General features: G+C 42.1%; 1 protein-coding gene across 6 annotated transcripts in view; it reads right to left on the bottom strand.

Annotated features, from left to right (window-relative positions):
• Positions 1-20,672, bottom strand: part of LOC115139687 (HERV-H LTR-associating protein 1) — a 105,377-nt gene that overhangs the window by 46,701 nt on the left and 38,004 nt on the right. For 3 of the 6 annotated variants that reach the window (XM_029677334.2, XM_029677335.2, XM_029677337.2), the window contains 4 exons: positions 18,806-18,862; positions 18,446-18,526; positions 11,534-11,593; positions 9,660-10,616 (listed from right to left, as the gene is read on the bottom strand). In XM_029677334.2, coding sequence (XP_029533194.1) covers positions 9,660-10,616; positions 11,534-11,593; positions 18,446-18,526; positions 18,806-18,862 — 1,155 coding nt within the window. Of the gene's footprint in view, positions 1-2,585; positions 4,059-9,659; positions 10,617-11,533; positions 11,594-18,445; positions 18,527-18,805; positions 18,863-20,672 lie in introns of those variants that run through there. The other 3 variants (XR_010465586.1, XM_065026475.1, XM_029677336.2) reach the window with 3 other exon arrangements.

Raw genomic sequence — 20,672 nt, 5'->3', positions numbered from 1 at the left:
GTGTAAAGGTTAGGTTACTTGGTCCAACACTCAAGGGTGTGGGGTAGACCAGCCTCATTATTGTAATAATGAATCTATATTGAATAAAGATGATTGTTTGAAGAAATGACAAAGTCTCTCTCACTTGATTAGAATATTCCACGACAATCAGTATTCCTACTCTGAAACGCTTGATATATATAGACCCAGGTCTGGCCAGAAGGGAGCAGTGGTACGCCTGTACATGAACACAGTCAATTAAAGTAGGGATTTTTTTTGTGAAAGTCTGTCAATGTGCCCTTGAGCAAGGCACTTAACCCTAATTTTCTCCAGGGGCGCCGTACTACTATGACTGACCCTGTTAAACACCACATTTCACTGCACCTATCTGGTGTATGTGACAGTAAAACCTATTTTTATTCATTTTTATTGTTGGTTGAGTATTAATAGGAATTCGTTTTTAAAAGGAGAGTGTGTTTAATTTGATTAATATTAAATAATCAGGATGAAAATAAGATATTTATGGGGTGGCAGGTCGTCTAGCAGTTAAGTGTTGGGACAGTAACTGAAAGGTTGCTGGTTCGAATCCCAGAGCTGACTAGGTGAAACATCTGTCAATGTGCCCTTGAGCAAGGCACTTAACCCTATATGCTCCTGTAAGTCGCTCTGGATAAGAGCGTCTGTGAAATGACATAAATGTCTAATGTAACTTAGGAGTTTTTAGATCAAATGTCAAACAACAGCACTGTAGAAAACCGTGGTCAGTGCATGTTTATTCTTTTGAAGTGCAAGGCCTACTGGTGGTCTCTGCAGGTCTAATGACATGTTAGGGCATGTCCCCCAATGTGACCTTTCATTGCACCTCTTGATCTGTCCATCACCTCCTTTGATCCAGTCCACCTGGGCCCAGGCCAATGGGCCTGTGGAGTGGGACAACTATAAAAGCATAGCTCTACCCTTATCGGTCTTTAGTGGTGATGGGCATTCCGGCTCTTTTCAGTGAGCTGGCTCATTCAGCTCAGGTCACCAAAAAGACCCGGCTCTTTTAACTCTTAGAGCCCCCTCTCCCGGATCCGGGATCGTGACTACGGCTCAAGCACATTAGCATAACGCACAATGCGAAAAAATATTCCTAAAAATATTTAACCTCCACACATTAACAAGTAAAATAGCTCAAATGAAAGATAAACAAGTTGTTTATCTACCCAGCAAGTCAGATTTCTAAAATGTTTTACGGCGAAAACATAGCACATATTTATATTAGATCACCACCGAAACAAAAGGCAAGCGGCGGCCATTTTGTCACAGAAAAAATAAAATTTAAAAGTAGGATTAAAAAATAAATAATTCACTAACCTTTTGAAAATCTTCATCAGATGACAGTAATATTACATGTTACACAGTACATTTTTTTTTTCAATAATATGCTATATAATATCCATAAATCTCGGTTGACAACATTTAAAAAAAAAACATGCTACTCAAATGTCAGGAGAAATGATGATAGCTCCGACAGATAACGTCAGATAACAAGCAATAAACATGACTAAATATACATGTTCTACATATATTTACAAAGATACACTTCTTCTTAATGCAACCGCTGTATTACATTTATTTTTAACGTTACAGACATCGTTCACTTGGCTATACTAGGAGTCGGCGCTCAGATATTAGCAGTACGTTTGGAGTCCACAGAAACCCAAAATAACCACATAAATATTCCCTTACCTTTGATGTTCTTCCATCAGAAGACGTAGAAGGAGTCATACTTACCCAATACATCGTTTGGTTTCACGTTGTGTGTCCCTGTATTAGCATATGCTAACAGCTTCAGCTGGAATGCATCAAAAATGACTTCTGGTCCAGCACTCTGCGCATTAAAACTTACAATTTACATATTATATGCCGATTAAACTGGTCAAACGATGTGCAAAATCGAGCTTTATGATGTTTTTAGCATGTAGAACAAAGGACAGCGCTAACAGACAAACCGGCTTCAAATGCTGCATGTTGGAAAAAGACGTACTCCAAATCGGCTGCACGCAATAGAGTGCCCGGTTTTGAGAGGGACACGCGGATTTTCGCTCGCCAAAGGTGCAGGGCTCGTGCAATTCTCACAGTGAACGCTCCATTTGAAAGCAGACATCGCGCTGAACTGATAGAGACTGTTCCTGGATCCGTAGCTGCCTGGGAAGGGTGTTGGCGATGACGTCAAAGTAGACCCAACTTTTCCATTGTTGACAGAGTGTTTGGGAGAATGGCTCTCCTGAGAGTTCTGCTTTACATACAGACATAATTTAAACGGTTTTAGAAACTTTAGAGTGTTTTCTATTCAATAATAATTTTTATATGCATATATTAGCAATTTTGGGTAAAAATATTTTCAGTTTACTATGGGTACGCACTTTCTCCAACAGGGGCAGTATAGAGCGAGAGTTCTAAGAGGGTTAGTATTTTTTCAAGTCAAACAGTTTGCGACGTGTTGACTATGGTTGGTGTTAAAACAATTCTAATTAAATTATGAAATGAAATCATACTCTACCTTAACCACAATGTATTTAAAAATGCATTGGTTTGTTTATGAAAAAGAATGCTATTAAACATTTGCATTTAAACTATAACTTTTTAATGTATATAAACAAAGTGCATATAAATCTAACCATTCAAAACGAATACAATCTGAACAGCATAATAGAATATTGCACCATATCAAAGAAAAATAAATAACAATTTGCAAAACTGCATCATCCCACAAATTGAAATAAATGCAAAAAAGAGGGATGCTATTACACATGTGCATTAAAGTATAACTTTTTTAATGTATAGAAACAAAGTACATATAAATGTAACAATTCAAAACTAATACAATCTGAACAACATAATAATATAATATTGCACCATATCAAAGAAAAATAAGTAACAACGTGCAAAACTGCAGCATTCCACTTAAAACATTAAACTGGTCCCTCTTTTCTCTCTCTTCTTTATTGCCATGTTTTAACCAGCAGCACACAGCAATGCTTACCATATTTTGCTTTTATGAGAGATTTGCATTCAGAAATGCAAGCTGCCTCACTTTCGAGAGGCTGATGCGGTTTCTTCTCTCACTAATTATTTGTCCCGTTTTTGAGAAGACCCTCTCTGAGAGAAGCCGCGGGTAGACAGAGGCCTTGTTCTTCCACCAGCTCAGAGGATCTGCAGATCAGAGGGGCTCCTCCAAATAGGATCGGACCTCCATTATGGGATTCCTGAGGGATTCCTTCGTGCTGCATCCCCAGGTGCTCTCTCGTCAAACAGCATCCAAACAGCAGATGTTTGTGGCACTACTGCTGGTGCTTCTGCTCCATCTGATCCCTCTTCTTCCTTTTGCTCTGGTGCCTGAGCCAGTTGACTGCTGGGGCTGTCCCTCCCTGCTGCTGAGGTTATTCTTTAAAGAGCCTCATCAATCGTTCTGACATCCCTGAAGGCTAACTTCTTAAACCTGGGGTCAAGTGCAGCAGTTTCTGATAGCACGTGAGTATATTCCATTCGGAGGAACTTTCTGTCCATTGATAAACATAGGGTGTCCATCAACTCTGTCACATGTCCTGTGGTTACATTTGCTTCTCTCTGGTGGCTGGCTGTGATTTGCTGCAGACCCTTACACAGGAGTGTCATTTTTGAGTCTCACATAGCTGAAAAGAGAGAACAGTAACTTATTAGTTCAGGTTCATGTTTTGTCTACTGATACTACATACTCATCTACTGCTCATATACATTTATAATACTGGATTAAATAATTATGTAGTAATAACTGCTTACTGTACCTCTGTCCACTGATCTCCACAATGACCTGCTCAAAGGGTTCCAGGATTCTGAACACCTCCTCCACCACCTCCCATTCCTCTTAGGTCAGAGCATCAACAGGTGCATTGACAATGGCCAGGGTAGAGATGATGTCATCCTTTGACTCAAGAATCCGCTTCAACATAAAACATGTTGAATTCCACTTTGTAGTGCAGTCTTGTTTAAGCCTTAGCTCAGGCATCCCCATCTGGCGTTGTGTAGACTTCAGTTTTTCAGCACCTACTGTACTCCTGTGGAAGTATTCCACAGCTGCTTTCACTTTGTCCACAGTGGGCTTCATCACCTTAAGAGTATCTCTTACAATCAGGTTTATTGTGTGGGCAAGACATGGATGATGGGTCCCTTAAAACATTTTCATGGCTTTGGTTATGTTAGCTGCAGTGTCGCTAACAAAACAGACCACTTTTCCATCTACTTGCCATTCTCTGGCCACTCTCAAATGTTCCTCTGCCAAGTTCTCTGAGGTGTGTCTGTCGCTGAACTCAAAGCAGTCCAGAAGACAGCTAAACATTGAAAATATCTTCAATGAAGTTACATGTAACCAACATGTAATAAGTGGTTACCCTTGATGTCCAGCAGTCAGTGATAAGGCAAACTACAGTAGCTTTTTGGGCTCTTTCCCGCACTGAAGCCTGTGTGCTCTCGTACTGTTGATTTCAAAAGGGTTTTCCGGCTTGGAATTGGGTACATTGGGTTTAGACTATTGCTATAATTTCAAAAACCTCTGTCCTCCATGATCGAGAATGGCTGGAAATTGGTGGCAATCATTTTAGCAATGCAATATCAATTTGGCCTTATTTTGCTACAGACATAGACTTTGGCATAAACTGGTCCATAGAAGACTGTGTTGCTGTGGGTCGCAGAATAGGCCTACTTGACTGAGTGGATACATCTCCACGTGTGGAGGTGCTGGCTCCACCACTATCACTAGCAGGCCCGCTAGATTCTCGAAGCTCCGCTACAGCAAGCTTCACAGTTGGGTGCACAGTTCGCATATGCCGGTGTATGTTGTGCATAGAACCGGCGTTATATGAGATTTTGTTTTGGCAAATTCCACACTGTGCTCTAACATTGTCTACATTATTAAAATGCATCCAAATGCTACTGTGCTTTCGACTCATTTTCCGGCTGTTGTTTTCACAAATGTCCTTTCTCTCTCTCGGCCCTCTCTCACGCATCTGTGCCTCATTGGTTGACACTGCTTGTCTGACTGACAGGAACAACAGGTGAGGCTGTTAGTCTGAGCAGACAGTCAGAACGAATGTGTGTGCGCTTAAGCATTTAGGACAATATTATTATTTTTTTTTTTTTGCGGGGACAAAGATCGTCCTTTTTGGAGAAATGTCCTCTGTTCTGATTAAACAAAAATAGAACTGTTTGGTCACAACGACCATCGTTACGTTTGGGGGAAAAAGGGGGAGGCTTGCAAGCCAAAGAACACCATCCCAACCGTGAAGTACGGGGGAGGTAGCATCATGTTGTGGGGGTGCTTTGCTGCAGGAGGGACTGGTGCACTTCACAAAATAGATGGCATCATGAGGCAGGAAAATGATGTGGATATGTTGAAGCAACATCTCAAGACATCAGTCAGGAAGTTAAAGCTTGGTCCCAAATGGACAATGACCCCAAACATACTTCCAAAGTTGTGGAAAATGGCGAAAGGACAACAAAGTCAAAGTATTGGAGTGGCCATCACAACGCCCTGATCCCATCCTATAGGAAATTTGTGGGTAGAACTGAAAAAGAGTGTGCGAGCAAGGATGCCTACAAACCTGACTCAATTACACCAGCTCTGCCAAAATTTACCCAACTTATTGTGGGAAGCTTGTGGAAGGCTACCCTGAAACGTTTGACCCAAGTTAAACAATTTAAAGTTAATGCTATCAAATAATAATTTAGTGTATGTAAACTTCTGACCCACTGGGAATGTGATGAAATAAATAAAAGTTGAAATAAATCATTCTCTCTTCTATTATTCTGACATTTCACATTCTTAAAATAAAGTGGTGATTCTACTGACCTATGACAGGGAATTTTTGCTATGATTAAATGTTGGGAATTGCGAAAAACTGAGTTTAAATGTATTTGGCTAAGGTGTATATTCGGCTCTTCTGATATGCAAGCTGGCTCCCGAGGTTCACCTACCAGAGCCGGCTCTTAGAGCTGATTTGTTCGCGAACAAACCATCACTAAAGGAGATGTGGATACCTTTAATGAAGAATATTACACTGTAGCTGAAGAGTGCATACTAGACTACAAACTCTGGACACTTTTCCTAACATGGTGTGGTTCTAGTGCGTCAATACAAAGTAAGTGGCCTGTTCTAGCTTACCATTGTCATGCTTGAAGTGTGCATGTGTATGTAATTAGCCAATATATTCACTATTATACTGTCTTACAGTGTAACAATGTTTTCATTGTGTTACAAATGCTTGCACTTTAAAAACGGAAACCGCTACCACAGGCCCTCTTGTGTGCTGTGCATATTGTTAGTGTGGTTCTGTTAGTTTCCCATTACTTTTCATGCTTTTAGAGTGTGAGTCATTCCATGTGGTACCCCCATAACATAGGATACTATGTGACCTAAGATGGCGGTTGTGTTTGTAGTCCCAAACAGCTAAAAGGCAACAAATATTCGGCATGGTTTCCAGCATCACTTATGGTTTCCGGTTTATGTCCTTTTTAACATGCTAGTGTCGTTAGCATGCTAGAGTCGTTAACATGGTTAGTATGCTAACTCCCCATGGTAAATACAGTGTTTAGTTTGCCTAACTAAACTGTTAGCATTGCAGCGCCGTTAACATAATTACTCCACATTGTGTGTATTGGTTGTTTATTTACTGTAGCCTTTGTGCGCCTCTGCTATTAGCCTAATGCTATGCCGTTTACAGTACTTTATGTGCTATTTACTGTTATTTATCTACTGGTTACTGCTAATATTGCACTGTTAATTCCAATGCTAATGTAGTCATCTGGATCCACTGATTATGCTATGCTAAGTAGCTTATTAGCCATTTACCATTGCTTCGATGCTCGATTGCACTGCTCCTGCTGGCACCTTATGTACATCTATTAGCATAGTAGCATACATTTCTATTGTGTAGCAATAACTGTAATTACAGCCCGTGTTTCTTTCTGTTTCTTACCCATAGAAAACGACTTCACTATCACTTGCACTTCCACCATTATCAACCCTACTACTACTATTCAATGCCGTGTGTGTATTTGCGGCAACCAAATAGTGACTTCATTATGTCTTCTGCTGCATCATTGTCCGTCTGAAAGGGGACCTGGGCAGCTCATCTCTAGTTTAAACTGCCACTTCTCAGAGTTCACTGACCATCAAATGGCGCTCCTTCAGTACCTAGTACAATGGCTGAAGATGGAAGCAGAGTCACCTGGGTGCAGTCAGGGTCAATACCCAACAGGAGAAGCCTGCGGCCTTTCAGCAAAAAGGCTCCAATGACACCATGTATTATGGGGCAACAAAGTCTCCTCCACAGGAACTAACACCTGCACAGCCCACAGCAGGGGCCAAGGCCAAGTCAAAGGCTTTACTGCCCACTGTACGAAAACAGGGACCACTACTTCAGCAGGTGGAAGAGATTCACCTCAATGGCTGTCAAGCAAAATCTCAAGTGGCTGTAGGACAAAGGATACTGTTGGCTGTGCGGCTGATCTCACCCGGTGTGACCGCAGGAGACCTTGTGACATATAGTGTGTATTGTTTGTTTATTTGCTATAGCCTTTCTGTGCTTCTTCTATTAGCCTGTTAGCCTAATGCTATGCAATTTACGGTACTTTGTATGCCAGTTATATGCCATTTACTGTTATTTATCTACTGGTTACTGCTAATATTGCACTGCTAATTCCATTGCTAATGTAGCCATCTTTAGCCACCAATTATGCTATGTTTAACTTATTAGCTGTTTACCATCAATGCAATGTTCTATGCCCTGCTCCTGCTAGCAGTTTATGTACCTATATTCAACTCTACTGATGGTCTTCTCACAAATAAAATTGCGTTATATAGTGAGAGTGCCCACTCCAGTATTGGCACATGCATTCTAGCATGTTGGCTATAGCGCACGTATAGCCTACACGATGAGATTATTATGGACAAAAGAGCAAGTTTATTTGATCAAATGGCAGGCAAGCATCAATGATCATGTCATCAGATTAAGGACCCTCAATATTTTTTAGAAAGAAGGATCAAGCTCATCACCTTGCACCAGCCTGTGATGATCATCATCATTTATTTAATCTATAGTCTAATATCTACAACCCTACTCAAATACCTAGGTGTCTGGTTAGACTGTAAACTCTCCTTCCAGACTCACATTAAGCATCTCCAATCCAAAATTAAATCTAGAATTGTCTTCCTATTTCACAACAAAGCCTCCTTCACTCATGCTGCCAAACATACCCTCGTAAAACTGACTATCCTACTGATCCTTGACTTTGGCGATGTCATTTACAAAATAGCCTCCAGCTCTCTACTCAGCAAACTGAATGCAGTCTATCACAGTGCCATCTGTTTTGTCACCAAAGCCCAATACATTTACATTTACATTTAAGTCATTTAGCAGACGCTCTTATCCAGAGCGACTTACAAATTGGTGCTTTCACCTTATGACATCCAATATACTACCCACCACTGCGACCTGTATGCTCTCGTTGGCTGGCCCACGCTACATAGTCGTCGCCAAACCCACTGGCTCCAGGTCATCTATAAGTCTTTGCTAGGTAAAGCCCCGCCTTATCTCAGCTCAATGGTCACCATAGCAACACCCACCCGTAGCACGCACTCCAGCAGGTGTATTTCACTGGTCACCCCCAAAGCCAACACCTCGTTTTGCCGCCTTTCCTTCCAGTTCTCTGCTGCCAATGACTGGAACGAATTGCAAAAATCACTGAAGCTGGAGTCTTATATCTCCCTCTAACTTTAAGCATCTGCTGTCAGAGCAGTTTACCGATCATTGTACCTGTACACAGCCAATCTGTAAATAGCACACCCAACTACGTACCTCATCCCATATTGTTATTTATCTTTTTGCATCCCAGTATCTCTACTTGCACATCATCATCTGCACATCTATCACTCCAGTGTTAATGCTAAATTGTTATTATTTCGCCTCTATGGCCTATTTATTGCCTTACCTCCCTAATCTTCGACATTTGCACACAATTTACATGGATTTTTCTATTGTTTTATTGACTATACGTTTGTTTATGTGTAACTCTGTGTTGTTGTTTTTGTCGCACTGCTTTGCTTATCTTGGCCAGGTCGCAGTTGTAAATGAGAACTTGTTCTCAACTGGCCTACCAGGTTAAATAAAGGTGAAATAAATTAAATAATAATAAACTGCATGCTTTCCCGACTAGTCGTAGTGGGAGGACCACACAACATGTCATATTGTGACTCCACGTTTACATCGATATGATGCTTATTATATAAATATTGACACATAAGGGTGTTCTTTGGCTTGCAAGCCTCCCCCTTTTTCCCCCAATATTGACACATAAGGGTTTCCACCGACATTCTCAACAAATTATTTTTACAGACACAAAAAGATCCCACCTTTAGCGTATTTTGTATTATCGACATTTTTAACGTTTTCCTGAAAAATGTTATGTTCCTATCTGGCCTGTCATGACATTTTTATCCGACATGTACTTTGCTCGCATAAAAAGATTGGATGGATACCTGATTTCTGTCAAGCCAAAAAATGTTGGCATGACAATTCCATAAGGAGTTCGCAGCAAAGCAGAAACAGAATGGAACCCAGACTAAGTATTCATGCCTTGCATTAGTAAACTTGATGACTTACCTGGTTTCTCTGTGATGGGTGCTTTGGTGATCACTCTGGTTGCGGTCGTGGTTATATTGGTAATGGTCCATGGGGCTGTGGTTGTAGTTAGTTGTGTTGTGGTTGTAGTTTGTTGGGCTGTGGGCAATTGTTGTGTGGTTGTAATAGCTTGGCCTGTGGCTGGTGGGTCTGTGGTTGGTTGTGCTTTGGTTGCGGTTATCAGGATTGCGGTTATGGTCGATGGGGTTGTGGTCATAGTAAGTCGAACTGGGGTTGTCGTCATTCGGAATCTGATTGTGGGTATGGTTGGCCACAGCAAGGCTGTGGTTGGTTGGTCTGTGGTTGTGGTCAGTTGGGTTGTGGTTGTCGTCACTTGGACTGTGGTCAGTTGTGGTGTGGTTGTAGTCGGTTGAGCTGTTGTGGTCAGTTGGTCTGTGGTTGTGGATGATGGGACTTTGGTCGGTTGCACTGAGGTTGGAATTGGTTGAGCTGCAGTTGGCGTGGCTGTGGTCATGATTCGTAGGGCTGTAGTTGTGGTTGGTTGGGCTGTGGTTGTGGTGGGTAGGACTGTAGTTGTAGGCAGTAGGGCTGGGATTGGTAAAGCTGTAGTTGGTTGGGCTGTGGTTGGTAGGGCTGTATATGTGGTTGGTCGGTCTGTGGTTGATTGGGTTGTGGTTGGTAGGGCTGTAGATCTACTTGGTTGGGCTGTGGTTGTGGACGGTGGGGCTTTGGTTATGGTTGGTTGGGCTGTGATTGTGATCGGAAGGGCTGTAGTTGGGGTCATTAGGACTGTAGTTCTGCTTGTAGTGGTATAAGGAACTGATATTGAGGTCGGTCGACCTGTAGTTCTGGTTCTGGTCTTTGTAGTCGGTGAGGGTGTGGTTGTGGTGGGTTGAGCTCTTGTTGAGGTCAAGAAGGATGTGGTTCTGGTTGTGGTCGGTGGAGCTGTAGAGGTCATTTCTGAGGCTGTGGAAGATACTAGTCAAACATGGACAGATTTAAGGTCATTCATTGCTGCTGTACATTGCTTTTACAGAGCTTGTGACTGAAAATGTTACTCATCAGGAGGAGGCCAATAATACATACAGTTGAAGTCAGACGTTTACATACACTTAGGTTGGAGTCATTAAAACTCATTTTCCAACCACTCCCCAAATTACTTGTGAACAAACTATAGTTTTGCAAGTTGGTTAGGACATCTACTTTGTGCATGACACAAGTCATTTTTCCAACAATTGTTTACTGACAGATTATTTAACTTATAATTCACTGTATCATAATTCCAGTGGTCAGAAGTTTACATATACTAAGTTGACTGTGCCTTTGAACAGCTTGGAAAATTCCAGAAAATTAGGTCATGGCATTAGAAGCTTCTGATAGGCTAATTGACATAATTTGAGTAAATTGGAGGCCCGCCCAATTTTTCAGTTTTTGATTTGTTAAAAAAGTTTGAAATATCCAACAAATGTCGTTCCACTTCATGATTGTGTCCCACTTGTTGTTGATTCTTCACAAAAAAAGATTTATATCTTTATGTTTGAAGCCTGAAATGTGGCAAAAGGTCGCAAAGTTCAAGAGGTCCGAATACTTTCGCAAGGCACTGTATTTGGCTTAGGTGTATGTAAACTTCTGACTTCAACTGTATGTTTTTAGTTCAGTAGCTGCAAGATCACGTTAAAGTTCTGTTTACGATTGTCAGCCATTTGCATGATTTACTATAATTGATTATAAAACATGCATTCTGTATTCACTATGAATACAGAATTCACTTTGAGCACTAAGAGAATGTTTATTGTTAATGATCTGCATTCAAATGGAACAAACAGTGACCATTACCAGTACTATCATGATACAAGGCATTGGTAAATAAAATGTTAATGGCATGTACAACTTACCATGTGCAGTGGAGTGGACTCTACTGGTTAGGGACGGATCAAAATTGACAGAATGGTTACCTGGAGGAAAATGGGGGAGGGTCATGTTTTTTCAATTTCAGTCAAGGGGAGGGTTTAGTATTTTTTAAATCTAATACAGGGGACTGTCATGGAATTTGTAATTGATAAAATATCAATATTTCTCAGTGTTTTAGAAGGAGTTGCTTATCAGGCTATACACCGAGCGTACAAAACTTTAGAAACACATGCTTTTTACATGACATAGACTGTTCAGGTGAATCAAGGTGAAAGGTATGATGCCTTTTTGATGTCACTTGTTAAATCTAAAATCAGTGCAGATGAAGGGGAGGAGACAGGTTAAAGGATTTTTAAGCCTTGAGGCAATTGAGGCATGGATTGTGTACTGTATGTGTGCCATTCAGAGGGTGAATGGGCAAGACAAAAGATTTAAGTGCCTTTGAACGGGGTATGGTAGTAGGTGCCAGGTGCACCAGTTTAAGTGTGTCAAGAACTTCAATGCTGTTGGGTTTTTCATGCTCAAAAGTTTCCAGTGTGTATCAAGAATGGTCCACCACCCAAAGGACATCCAGCCAACTTGACAGCTGTGAGAAGTATTGGAGTCAACATGCATGGGCCAGCATCCCTTTGGAATGCTTTTGACACCTTGTAGTGTCCATGCCCTGACGAATTGAGGCTGTTCTGAGGACAAATGGGGGTGCAACTCAATATTAGAAAAACTCCTAATGTTTTGTACATTCAGTACATATCGATGTGTGCCCGATGCCACCCTTCCTCTCTGATTCTTCGCTGTACGCACAATATGAATTGTGGATGTAGGCTATTTAATGTGGTCTCAATCAAAAGATCCATAGACTATAGGCTACAAAGTGCATGCTCAGAGAAGCACAGATAAAAGTTATATTTCTAAGATAGCTTCTGGGATGGTGTAAATAAAACTAGGCTGCATTACATACTGCAATGGATATTCCAAACCTGAGCCCCGGCTGTGCTGTGTAGGTCTAGAGAGTCAAAGTATTCTTCTGAAAATGATTTTTGATTAGGCTTTGTTAAAGAAAATGCATATTAGGTTACGCGTGCACTAGCCTATAGACTATAGACTATATATTCAGTTTGAGAAGGAGAGCGCGAAGATGAGAATGAGGACGGGAATTCAACTTTGATAGCTTGCTACTATTATAATTGTTTTGATTAAAATCTATATGTTTCTTGCCCACAAAATACTACTGACCTCAAAATACTACTGACCTCAAAATTTGCCAGATTTGAGTAACTGACATTGTGGTGCTGAAACTTTAAGCAGCAGCCGTGGCACAATCAATTGGCCATGGACAGTTCATGCTCATGGTGTTAAAAGTAGGCAAATTCGCCTCCCGAGTGGTGCAGTGGTCTAAGGCACTGCATTATAGTTGCTAGCTGTGCCACTAGAGATCCTGGTTCGAGTCCAGGCTCTTTTGCAGCCGGCAGCGACCGGGAGACCCATGGGGTGGTGCACAATTGGCCCAGCATGGTCCGGTTTAGGGGAAGGTTTGGCCGGCAGGGATGTCCTTGTCCCATTGGCTCTAGTGACTCCTGTGGTGGGCCGTGCGCATGCATGCTGACACGGTCACCAGGTGTACGGTGTTTCTTCCGACACATTGATGTGGCTGGCTTCTGGGTTAAGTGGGCATTGAGTAAAGAAGCAGGACGGCTTGGTTGGGTCGTGTTTCGGAGGACGCATGACTCTCGCCTTCACCTCTCCCGAGTCCATAAGGGAGTTGCAGCGATGAGACAAGACCGTAACTACCAATTGGATACCACTAAATTTGGGAGAAAAAGGTGTGTAATTCATTTAAGCCGTCTTCATTTTAATTAGACTTTACTAACAACAAGTAGGCTTTATGTTGGAGCCTATTTAAGAAATAACTGGTAGGTGTCACACCCTGATCTGTTTCACCTGTCTTGTGCTTGTCTCCACCCCCTTCCAGGTGTCGCCCATTTTACCCATTATCCTCCTGTGCATTTATATCTGTGTTTTCTGGTTGTCCGTTGCTAGTCTATCCTATCTCGTCAAGCCTACCAGCGTGATATTCCGTACTCGTCAGTCCGTTTTCTAGTTCTTCCGGTTTTGACCATTCTGCCTGCCCTGACCATTCTGCCTGCCCTGACCATTCTGCCTGCTCTGAGCCTGCTTGCTGTTCAGTACCTTTTGACACTGCCCTGGATTACTGACCTTTTCCTGCCCTTGACCTGTTGGTTGCCTGACCCCTGTTTTTGTTAAGAAACTTCTGTGATTCGAACTGTCTGCATCTGGGTCTTATCCTGAGGTCTGATAGTAGGCCTACCTGTTTGACAGATGAAATTAAGCTATAGGCTGCAATATCCATAGATTTGTCATTCAATTCCTCCACCCGCTATGCATTCATTAAATAGCCAACCTCCATGTCAGTGAAGGACTGTTAAGTTAAAACCAAGACTCAAGTTGAGGGGATATGAGAGGGTATCTTAGGCCTACCTTTTCAATTTTGGGGCGACCTGACCAAATTCACTTAGAAATGTGAGTTACAGATATGTTATTCTTATTGAAAGCAAGTGAAGAGGTAGATATGATCTATGTGAGCTATTTCTATGCTTACCTAAGTGTGTTTGTGTCTTTTACTCTCGGTTTTGTACACCAGTTTCAAACAGCTGACAACACAATCTTTTTTTGTTATGGAAAATACATTTCACAGCGGTTTAGATGGTACAATGATTTGCTACATTATACTTGCTTGTTTTGTCAGATAAATTAGGCAAACTTTTTGAATTTCAGATGCGTAGTGCATCTTTACAGAAAATGGCAAAAAGCATGTTAGCTTAAGATTTTGAAGAAAATAAAACGGATCCAATTATATAAAGTGATCTATAACAGTGCTTTGGGCCGCAATGCTTTATGCTAGAAACAAGCTGTAACAAGCGTCAGAAACAAGCTGTAACAAGCGTCAGTATAGAGACAAAGTAGAATCGCAATTCAACGGCTCAGACACAAGAGGTATGTGGCAGGGTCTACAGTCAATCACGGATTACAAAAAGAAAACCAGCCCAGTCATGGAACAGGATGCCTTGCTCCCAGGCAGACTAAATAACTTTTTTGCCCGCTTTGAGGACAATACAGTGCCACTGACACGGCCGCAACCAAAACATGTGGACTCTCCTTCACTGCAGCCAAGGTGAGTAAAACATTTAAACGGGTTAACCCTCGCAAGGCTGCAGGCCCAGATGGCATCCCCAGCCGCGCCCTCAGAGCATGCGCAGACCAGCTGGCTGGTGTGTTTACGGACATATTCAATCGATCCCTATCCCAGTCTGCTGTTCCCACATGCTTCAAGAGGGCCACCATTGTTCCTGTTCCCAAGAAAGCGAAGGTAACTGAGCTAAACGACTACCGCCCCGTAGCACTCACTTCCGGCATCATGAAGTGCTTTGAGAGACTAGTCAAGGACCATATCACCTCCACCCTACCTGACACCCTAGACCCACTCCAATTTGCTTACCACCCAAATAGGTCCACAGACGATGCAATCTCAACCACACTGCACACTGCCCTAACCCATCTGGACAAGAGGAATACCTATGTGAGAATGCTGTTCATCGACTACAGCTCAGCATTTAACACCATAGTACCCTCCAAACTCGTCATCAAGCTCGAGACCCTGGGTCTCGACCCCGCCCTGTGCAACTGGGTACTGGACTTCCTGACGGGCCGCCCCCAGGTGGTGAGGGTAGGTAACAACATCTCCACCCCGCTGATCCTCAACACTGGGGCCCCACAAGGGTGCGTTCTGAGCCCTCTCCTGTACTCCCTGTTCACCCACGACTGCGTGGCCACACACGCTTCCAACTCAATCATCAAGTTTGCGGACGACACAACAGTGGTAGGCTTGATCACCAACAACGACGAGACGGCCTACAGGGAGGAGGTGAGGGCCCTCGGAGTGTGGTGTCAGGAAAATAACCTCACACTCAATGTCAACAAAACTAAGGAGATGATTGTGGACTTCAGGAAACAGCAGAGGGAACACCCCCCTATCCACATCGATGGAACAGTGGTGGAGAGGGTATTAAGTTTTAAGTTCCTCGTCGTACACATCACAGACAAACTGAATTGGTCCACCCACACAGTCAGCATCGTGAAGAAGGCGCAGCAGCGCCTCTTCAACCTCAGGAGGCTGAAGAAATTCGGCTTGTCACCAAAAGCACTCACAAACTTCTACAGATGCACAATCGAGAGCATCCTGTCGGGCTGTATCACCGCCTGGTACGGCAACTGCTCCGCCCACAACCGTAAGGCTCTCCAGAGGGTAGTGAGGTCTGCACAACGCATCCCCGGGGGCAAACTACCTGCCCTCCAGGACACCTACACCACCCGATGTCACAGGAAGGCCATAAAGATCATCAAGGACAACAACCACCTGAGCCACTGCCTGTTCACCCCGCTATCATCCAGAAGGCGAGGTCAGTACAGGTGCATCAAAGCTGGGACCGAGAGACTGAAAAACAGCTTCTCTCTCAAGGCCATCAGACTGTTAACCAGCCACCACTAACATTGAGTGGCTGCTGCCAACACACTGACTCAACTCCAGCCACTTTAATAATGGGAATTGATGGGAATTGATGTAAAATATATCACTATCCACTTTAAACAATGCTACTTAATATAATGTTTACATACCCTACATTATTTATCTCATATGTATACGTATATACTGTACTCTATATCATCTACTGCATCTTTATGTAATACATGTATCACTAGCCACTTTAAACTATGCCACTTTGTTTACATACTCATCTCATATGTATATACTGTACTCGATACCATCTACTGCATCTTGCCTATGCTGCTCTCATTCATATATCTTTATGTACATATTCTTTATCCCTTTACACTTGTGTGTATAAGGTAGTAGTTTTGGAATTGTTAGCTAGATTACTCGTTGGTTATTACTGCATTGTCGGAACTAGAAGCACAAGCATTTCGCTACACTCGCATTAACATCTGCTAACCATGTGTATGTGACAAATACAATTTGATTTGATTTTAAAATACCCGGGAAAGATGTGACTCCGATGCATATGGGGATAACAGTGTTTTGTTTCTTTGACATAACCTTTGAAAGTACCATGCTCAGATTCCTAATGATGTCTCAGATTGTATTGTTTGCAAACAGGGACAGTTTTGTTGCAAACAAGATACACTGATTTGGCATTGGAGAAATATGATAAGATGAACACATAGGCCTATCTCACTGTAATTTTGGTAATTTGTGTGGTTTTGAAAATATATCTGCTAATTTATAAAATTATGTAGAATTGAATGACGTTTTTATAAAAGGCAAAAAAAAATTCTCGGACCTACAAATACGATGATTGATTTATGCAATGCTTTAAGCATAAAATACATCTTTCAACGCTACTCTTGTCCACGGTGGTCTGTGAACCCACAACCTTCTGGCCCCTCAGCCCTGTGTTCTATCAAAATTCCTGCGTTTCTATGTAATGATTAAAGGACGAAGAACAGTTTCTAAAACTGCATATCTAACATGCTGACCACACCACTCGTTGCACCCACAATGCTTGCGCGTGTCGACGATAGTCTGCGTAGCCAGGCGCTAAAGTAAAACTTGGTTCTATTTGTGACCCTTGACGTACTGCAAGTCCTGCCTCTCCCGTTTCCTCATTGGTTTTTAGGAGCATTTACCCACGTGGGTGATTGAGGTTCACACTCCAGTCCAGTTGGTAGTAGTAATGCACCTTAAAGTTGGTTACCAACTGCCATATAAAGTCCAAAGACGAAGAAGCCTGAAGGAGGAGAGATTGCTAGAAACAAACTCAGTTTTCCCTTTTATCTGTGGATTAGTCGTCAGAGTAGAGAACCTTGTGCATTTCAGGTAAAATAACAACCCAATGTTTATATCCTAGGACAAATTATCTACCAACAGCAAGCTAGCTAGCTAAATTGCCATAAATGTTTAATGCCTTTCAACCTGTCCCCAAATTAATATAGTTGGCTCAGAGTTCGTTTTGATATTTCAACCTGTGTGTCCTGATCGCGTCTGGTGTGGGTGGATAAAATCAACATGCGCACGATGGCGGACGAGCGGTCAGGTCAGCATGTAAGGCTCTGGTCCATCAAAGAAGTGAGGTTAAACAGTAACCTCTGTGCTATCCACTTTGAAGTCTTTGAAGAATTTAACAATTCTCTGTGCTATCCACTTTGTTTTAATTATTATTTTGGGTTTAGGGGAGGGTCACTTGTTTTTTTTCAAGCATTCAGGGAGGGTTTAGGTCAAAAATATTTTGCTGAAGGGAGTGTCAACCATTTATATTTCAGAGAGGTCCGATTTTCTCCATGTAACTCTTGTTGTAAATAACGTTCACTCCCTTGGTATCACACTAAGGCCAGATGGATATATCTGTCTGGCATTGGGCAGCAGTTATATTCATTTTTATAAGAAATGGTAGTTTCTTAGAAATTGAAATAAGCTGACTCACCGATGGGTATCTTGTGAGTTGAGATATGACTACCTCCTTGAGAGAGAGATTTTCTCTCTTTAGGAGCTGTCATCTTGAACTTAATTGTTGCTTTGGCATTTAACTGCCTCGCACATTTACACAAATATAATTATTTAGCATAACTTCAAATTGGCTGCTGTGATGTCAGTGTAGTTTTGCTGCTCCACTTTATGGAGAATGTAGTCTTATGTTGTGAGATATGTCACCCCACATAGAGATAACATGCAGTTCATTAAGTGTGTGTGTGCACTCTTGTATGTGTGCGTGCGTGTCTGTTTCTGTGTGCTTGCTTGTGTGTGTTTGTGCTCATGTGGGTGCATGCCTGTGTCTGCCTGTGTGTGTATTAAGAGGGAAAAATACCTTTATGTGCGCTTTCTGTAATGGTCTGATTGAACAGAGGCATGATGGAGTCAACTTCCCAGAGTTGAGACAGGTATTTATCTGAAATAGTTAGACAAAAACGTATACTCATGTATAAATGTCATCAATGAGCAAAAGCTATTCAAAATTATACAAAATATATAGCCAATATGAATCATCCAAACTTTAGATTTTACACACAGACTTTAAATATGGAACATTTACAATACATTTCCATGTCAGTTTAGAAATCTGAATATTACAATAACTGGTTTAGAAAAGCCCCCACAACAATGACAGAAGACAATCACCATTTACCACAGAACATCTAACCAATATGCTAAAAATGATCAACTTTACCTGATTTACCTGCCATTACACAGATATATATGCAGTCAGAAATATTATTTTGGCTCACTGAAAGAAAGAAACAGTATGACATTCAAACTTTAGTCATGATCCCAATGATGACTTACAGTCATATACTGTACAGTATATTAAGGTGGAGTCAAACCTAAAGCCTGAACCACACATTCACAGTAGTCAACTCAAACTGTGTGTATTGGTTCTCTTTCAAATACTCCTTTAGATGTATAACAACGGGATTCACTGAAGGCAGATCACTAATAGGAAGTACCGATCACACAACGTCTTTCGGAGACAGACAGGTCAAGTGGCGAATTAAGTAAGCCACTCCCTCTTTACAAGCCACTCATCCCGTCCTCTGGTCATCCTTGCTCTCTTCTTTGCGAAGATCACTATGCTCCTGAAGCTCTCTGATCCCTGTTTTAACTGTTCACATGCAAACCTTTTACGTTAATGATGCCAAATGTAGGACCTCAGCTCCTGTCGATAGTGTTAAGTACTGACCGAAAGGAACGTAGTATTCGTTTTCAACCTTTCAATCAGCGGTGGTAGCTAGCATCAAATTGCTAGCTATCGAGACCTGGTTAGCCCACGCTGCTAAACATAAGCTAACTTGGCTAGCTTGCTGGACGGCAAGGTAACTACACTAGCATTCTACCTGCACAGATGGTACTATTGCTAGCTCCCTTCTCTTGTTTATTTGGACCTATGTTCACAGATCAGGCCCTACACCCAAACAAGGGCACTGCGTTCATCCACCTCTGGCCTGCTCGCCTCCCTACCACTGAGGAAGTACAGTTCCCGCTCAGCCCAGTCAAAACTGTTCGCTGCTCTGGCCCCCCAATGGTGGAACAAACTCCCTCACGACGCCAGGACAGCGGAGTCAATCACCACCTTCCGGAGACACCTGAAACCCCACCTCTTTAAGGAATACCTAGGATAGAATAAAGTAATCCCTCTCACCCCTCCCCCCCTTAAAAGATTTAGATGCACTACTGTTCCACTGGATGTCATAAGGTGAATGCACCAATTTGTAAGTCGCTCTGGATAAGAGCGTCTGCTAAATGACTTAAATGTAAATGTAATGTTCACTCATTTGTGTTACCTAGACTGACCATTTTCCCAGTACAAGGGGGGCTGCTCTCAACCTCTTTTGGCTCTCTGCGGCCAAACATGGCATCAAGTGGCTGGCTCCCTTGGGGGATAAGGATCCCATTAGGGACTTGTACGATGGTTAAAGACTCCTGTCCCGTATGCCTCCAGTTAATCAACTGCTTCCCAAACTTTCAGCTTGTCTCAGGGAGGTGAAGGGCTCATGGCAAAAGCCACTTACCAGCAAAAACCTTGTAAGGGGCTCCCCTAGCCTGGACATGCACAATATGGAGGCATCCAGGTTTTGCAATGCGCCCCCATTTTTTATTATTTTTATTTCACCTTTATTTAACCAGGTAGGCAACTTGAGAACAAGTTCTCATTTACAATTGCGACCTGGCCAAGATAAAGCAAAGCAGTTCGACAGATACAATGACACAGAGTTACACAGGGAGTAAAACAAACATACAGTCAATAATACAGTATAAACAAGTCTATATACAATGTGAGCAAATGAGGTGAGAAGGGAGGTAAAGGCAAAAAAGGCCATGGTGGCAAAGTAAATACAATATAGCAAGTAAAACACTGGAATGGTAGTTTTGCAATGGAAGAATGTGCAAAGTAGAAATAAAAATAATGGCGTGCAAAGGAGCAAAATAAATAAATAAATTAAATACATTTGGGAAAGAGGTAGTTGTTTGGGCTAAATTATAGGTGGGCTATGTACAGGTGCAGTAATCTGTGAGCTGCTCTGACAGTTGGTGCTTAA

This window comes from Oncorhynchus nerka, linkage group LG13 (genome assembly GCF_034236695.1).
Source record: "Oncorhynchus nerka isolate Pitt River linkage group LG13, Oner_Uvic_2.0, whole genome shotgun sequence".
NCBI lineage: Eukaryota > Metazoa > Chordata > Actinopteri > Salmoniformes > Salmonidae > Oncorhynchus > Oncorhynchus nerka.
Note: the sequence above shows the minus strand (reverse complement) of the source record. Positions and strands in the feature narration are given on the sequence as shown.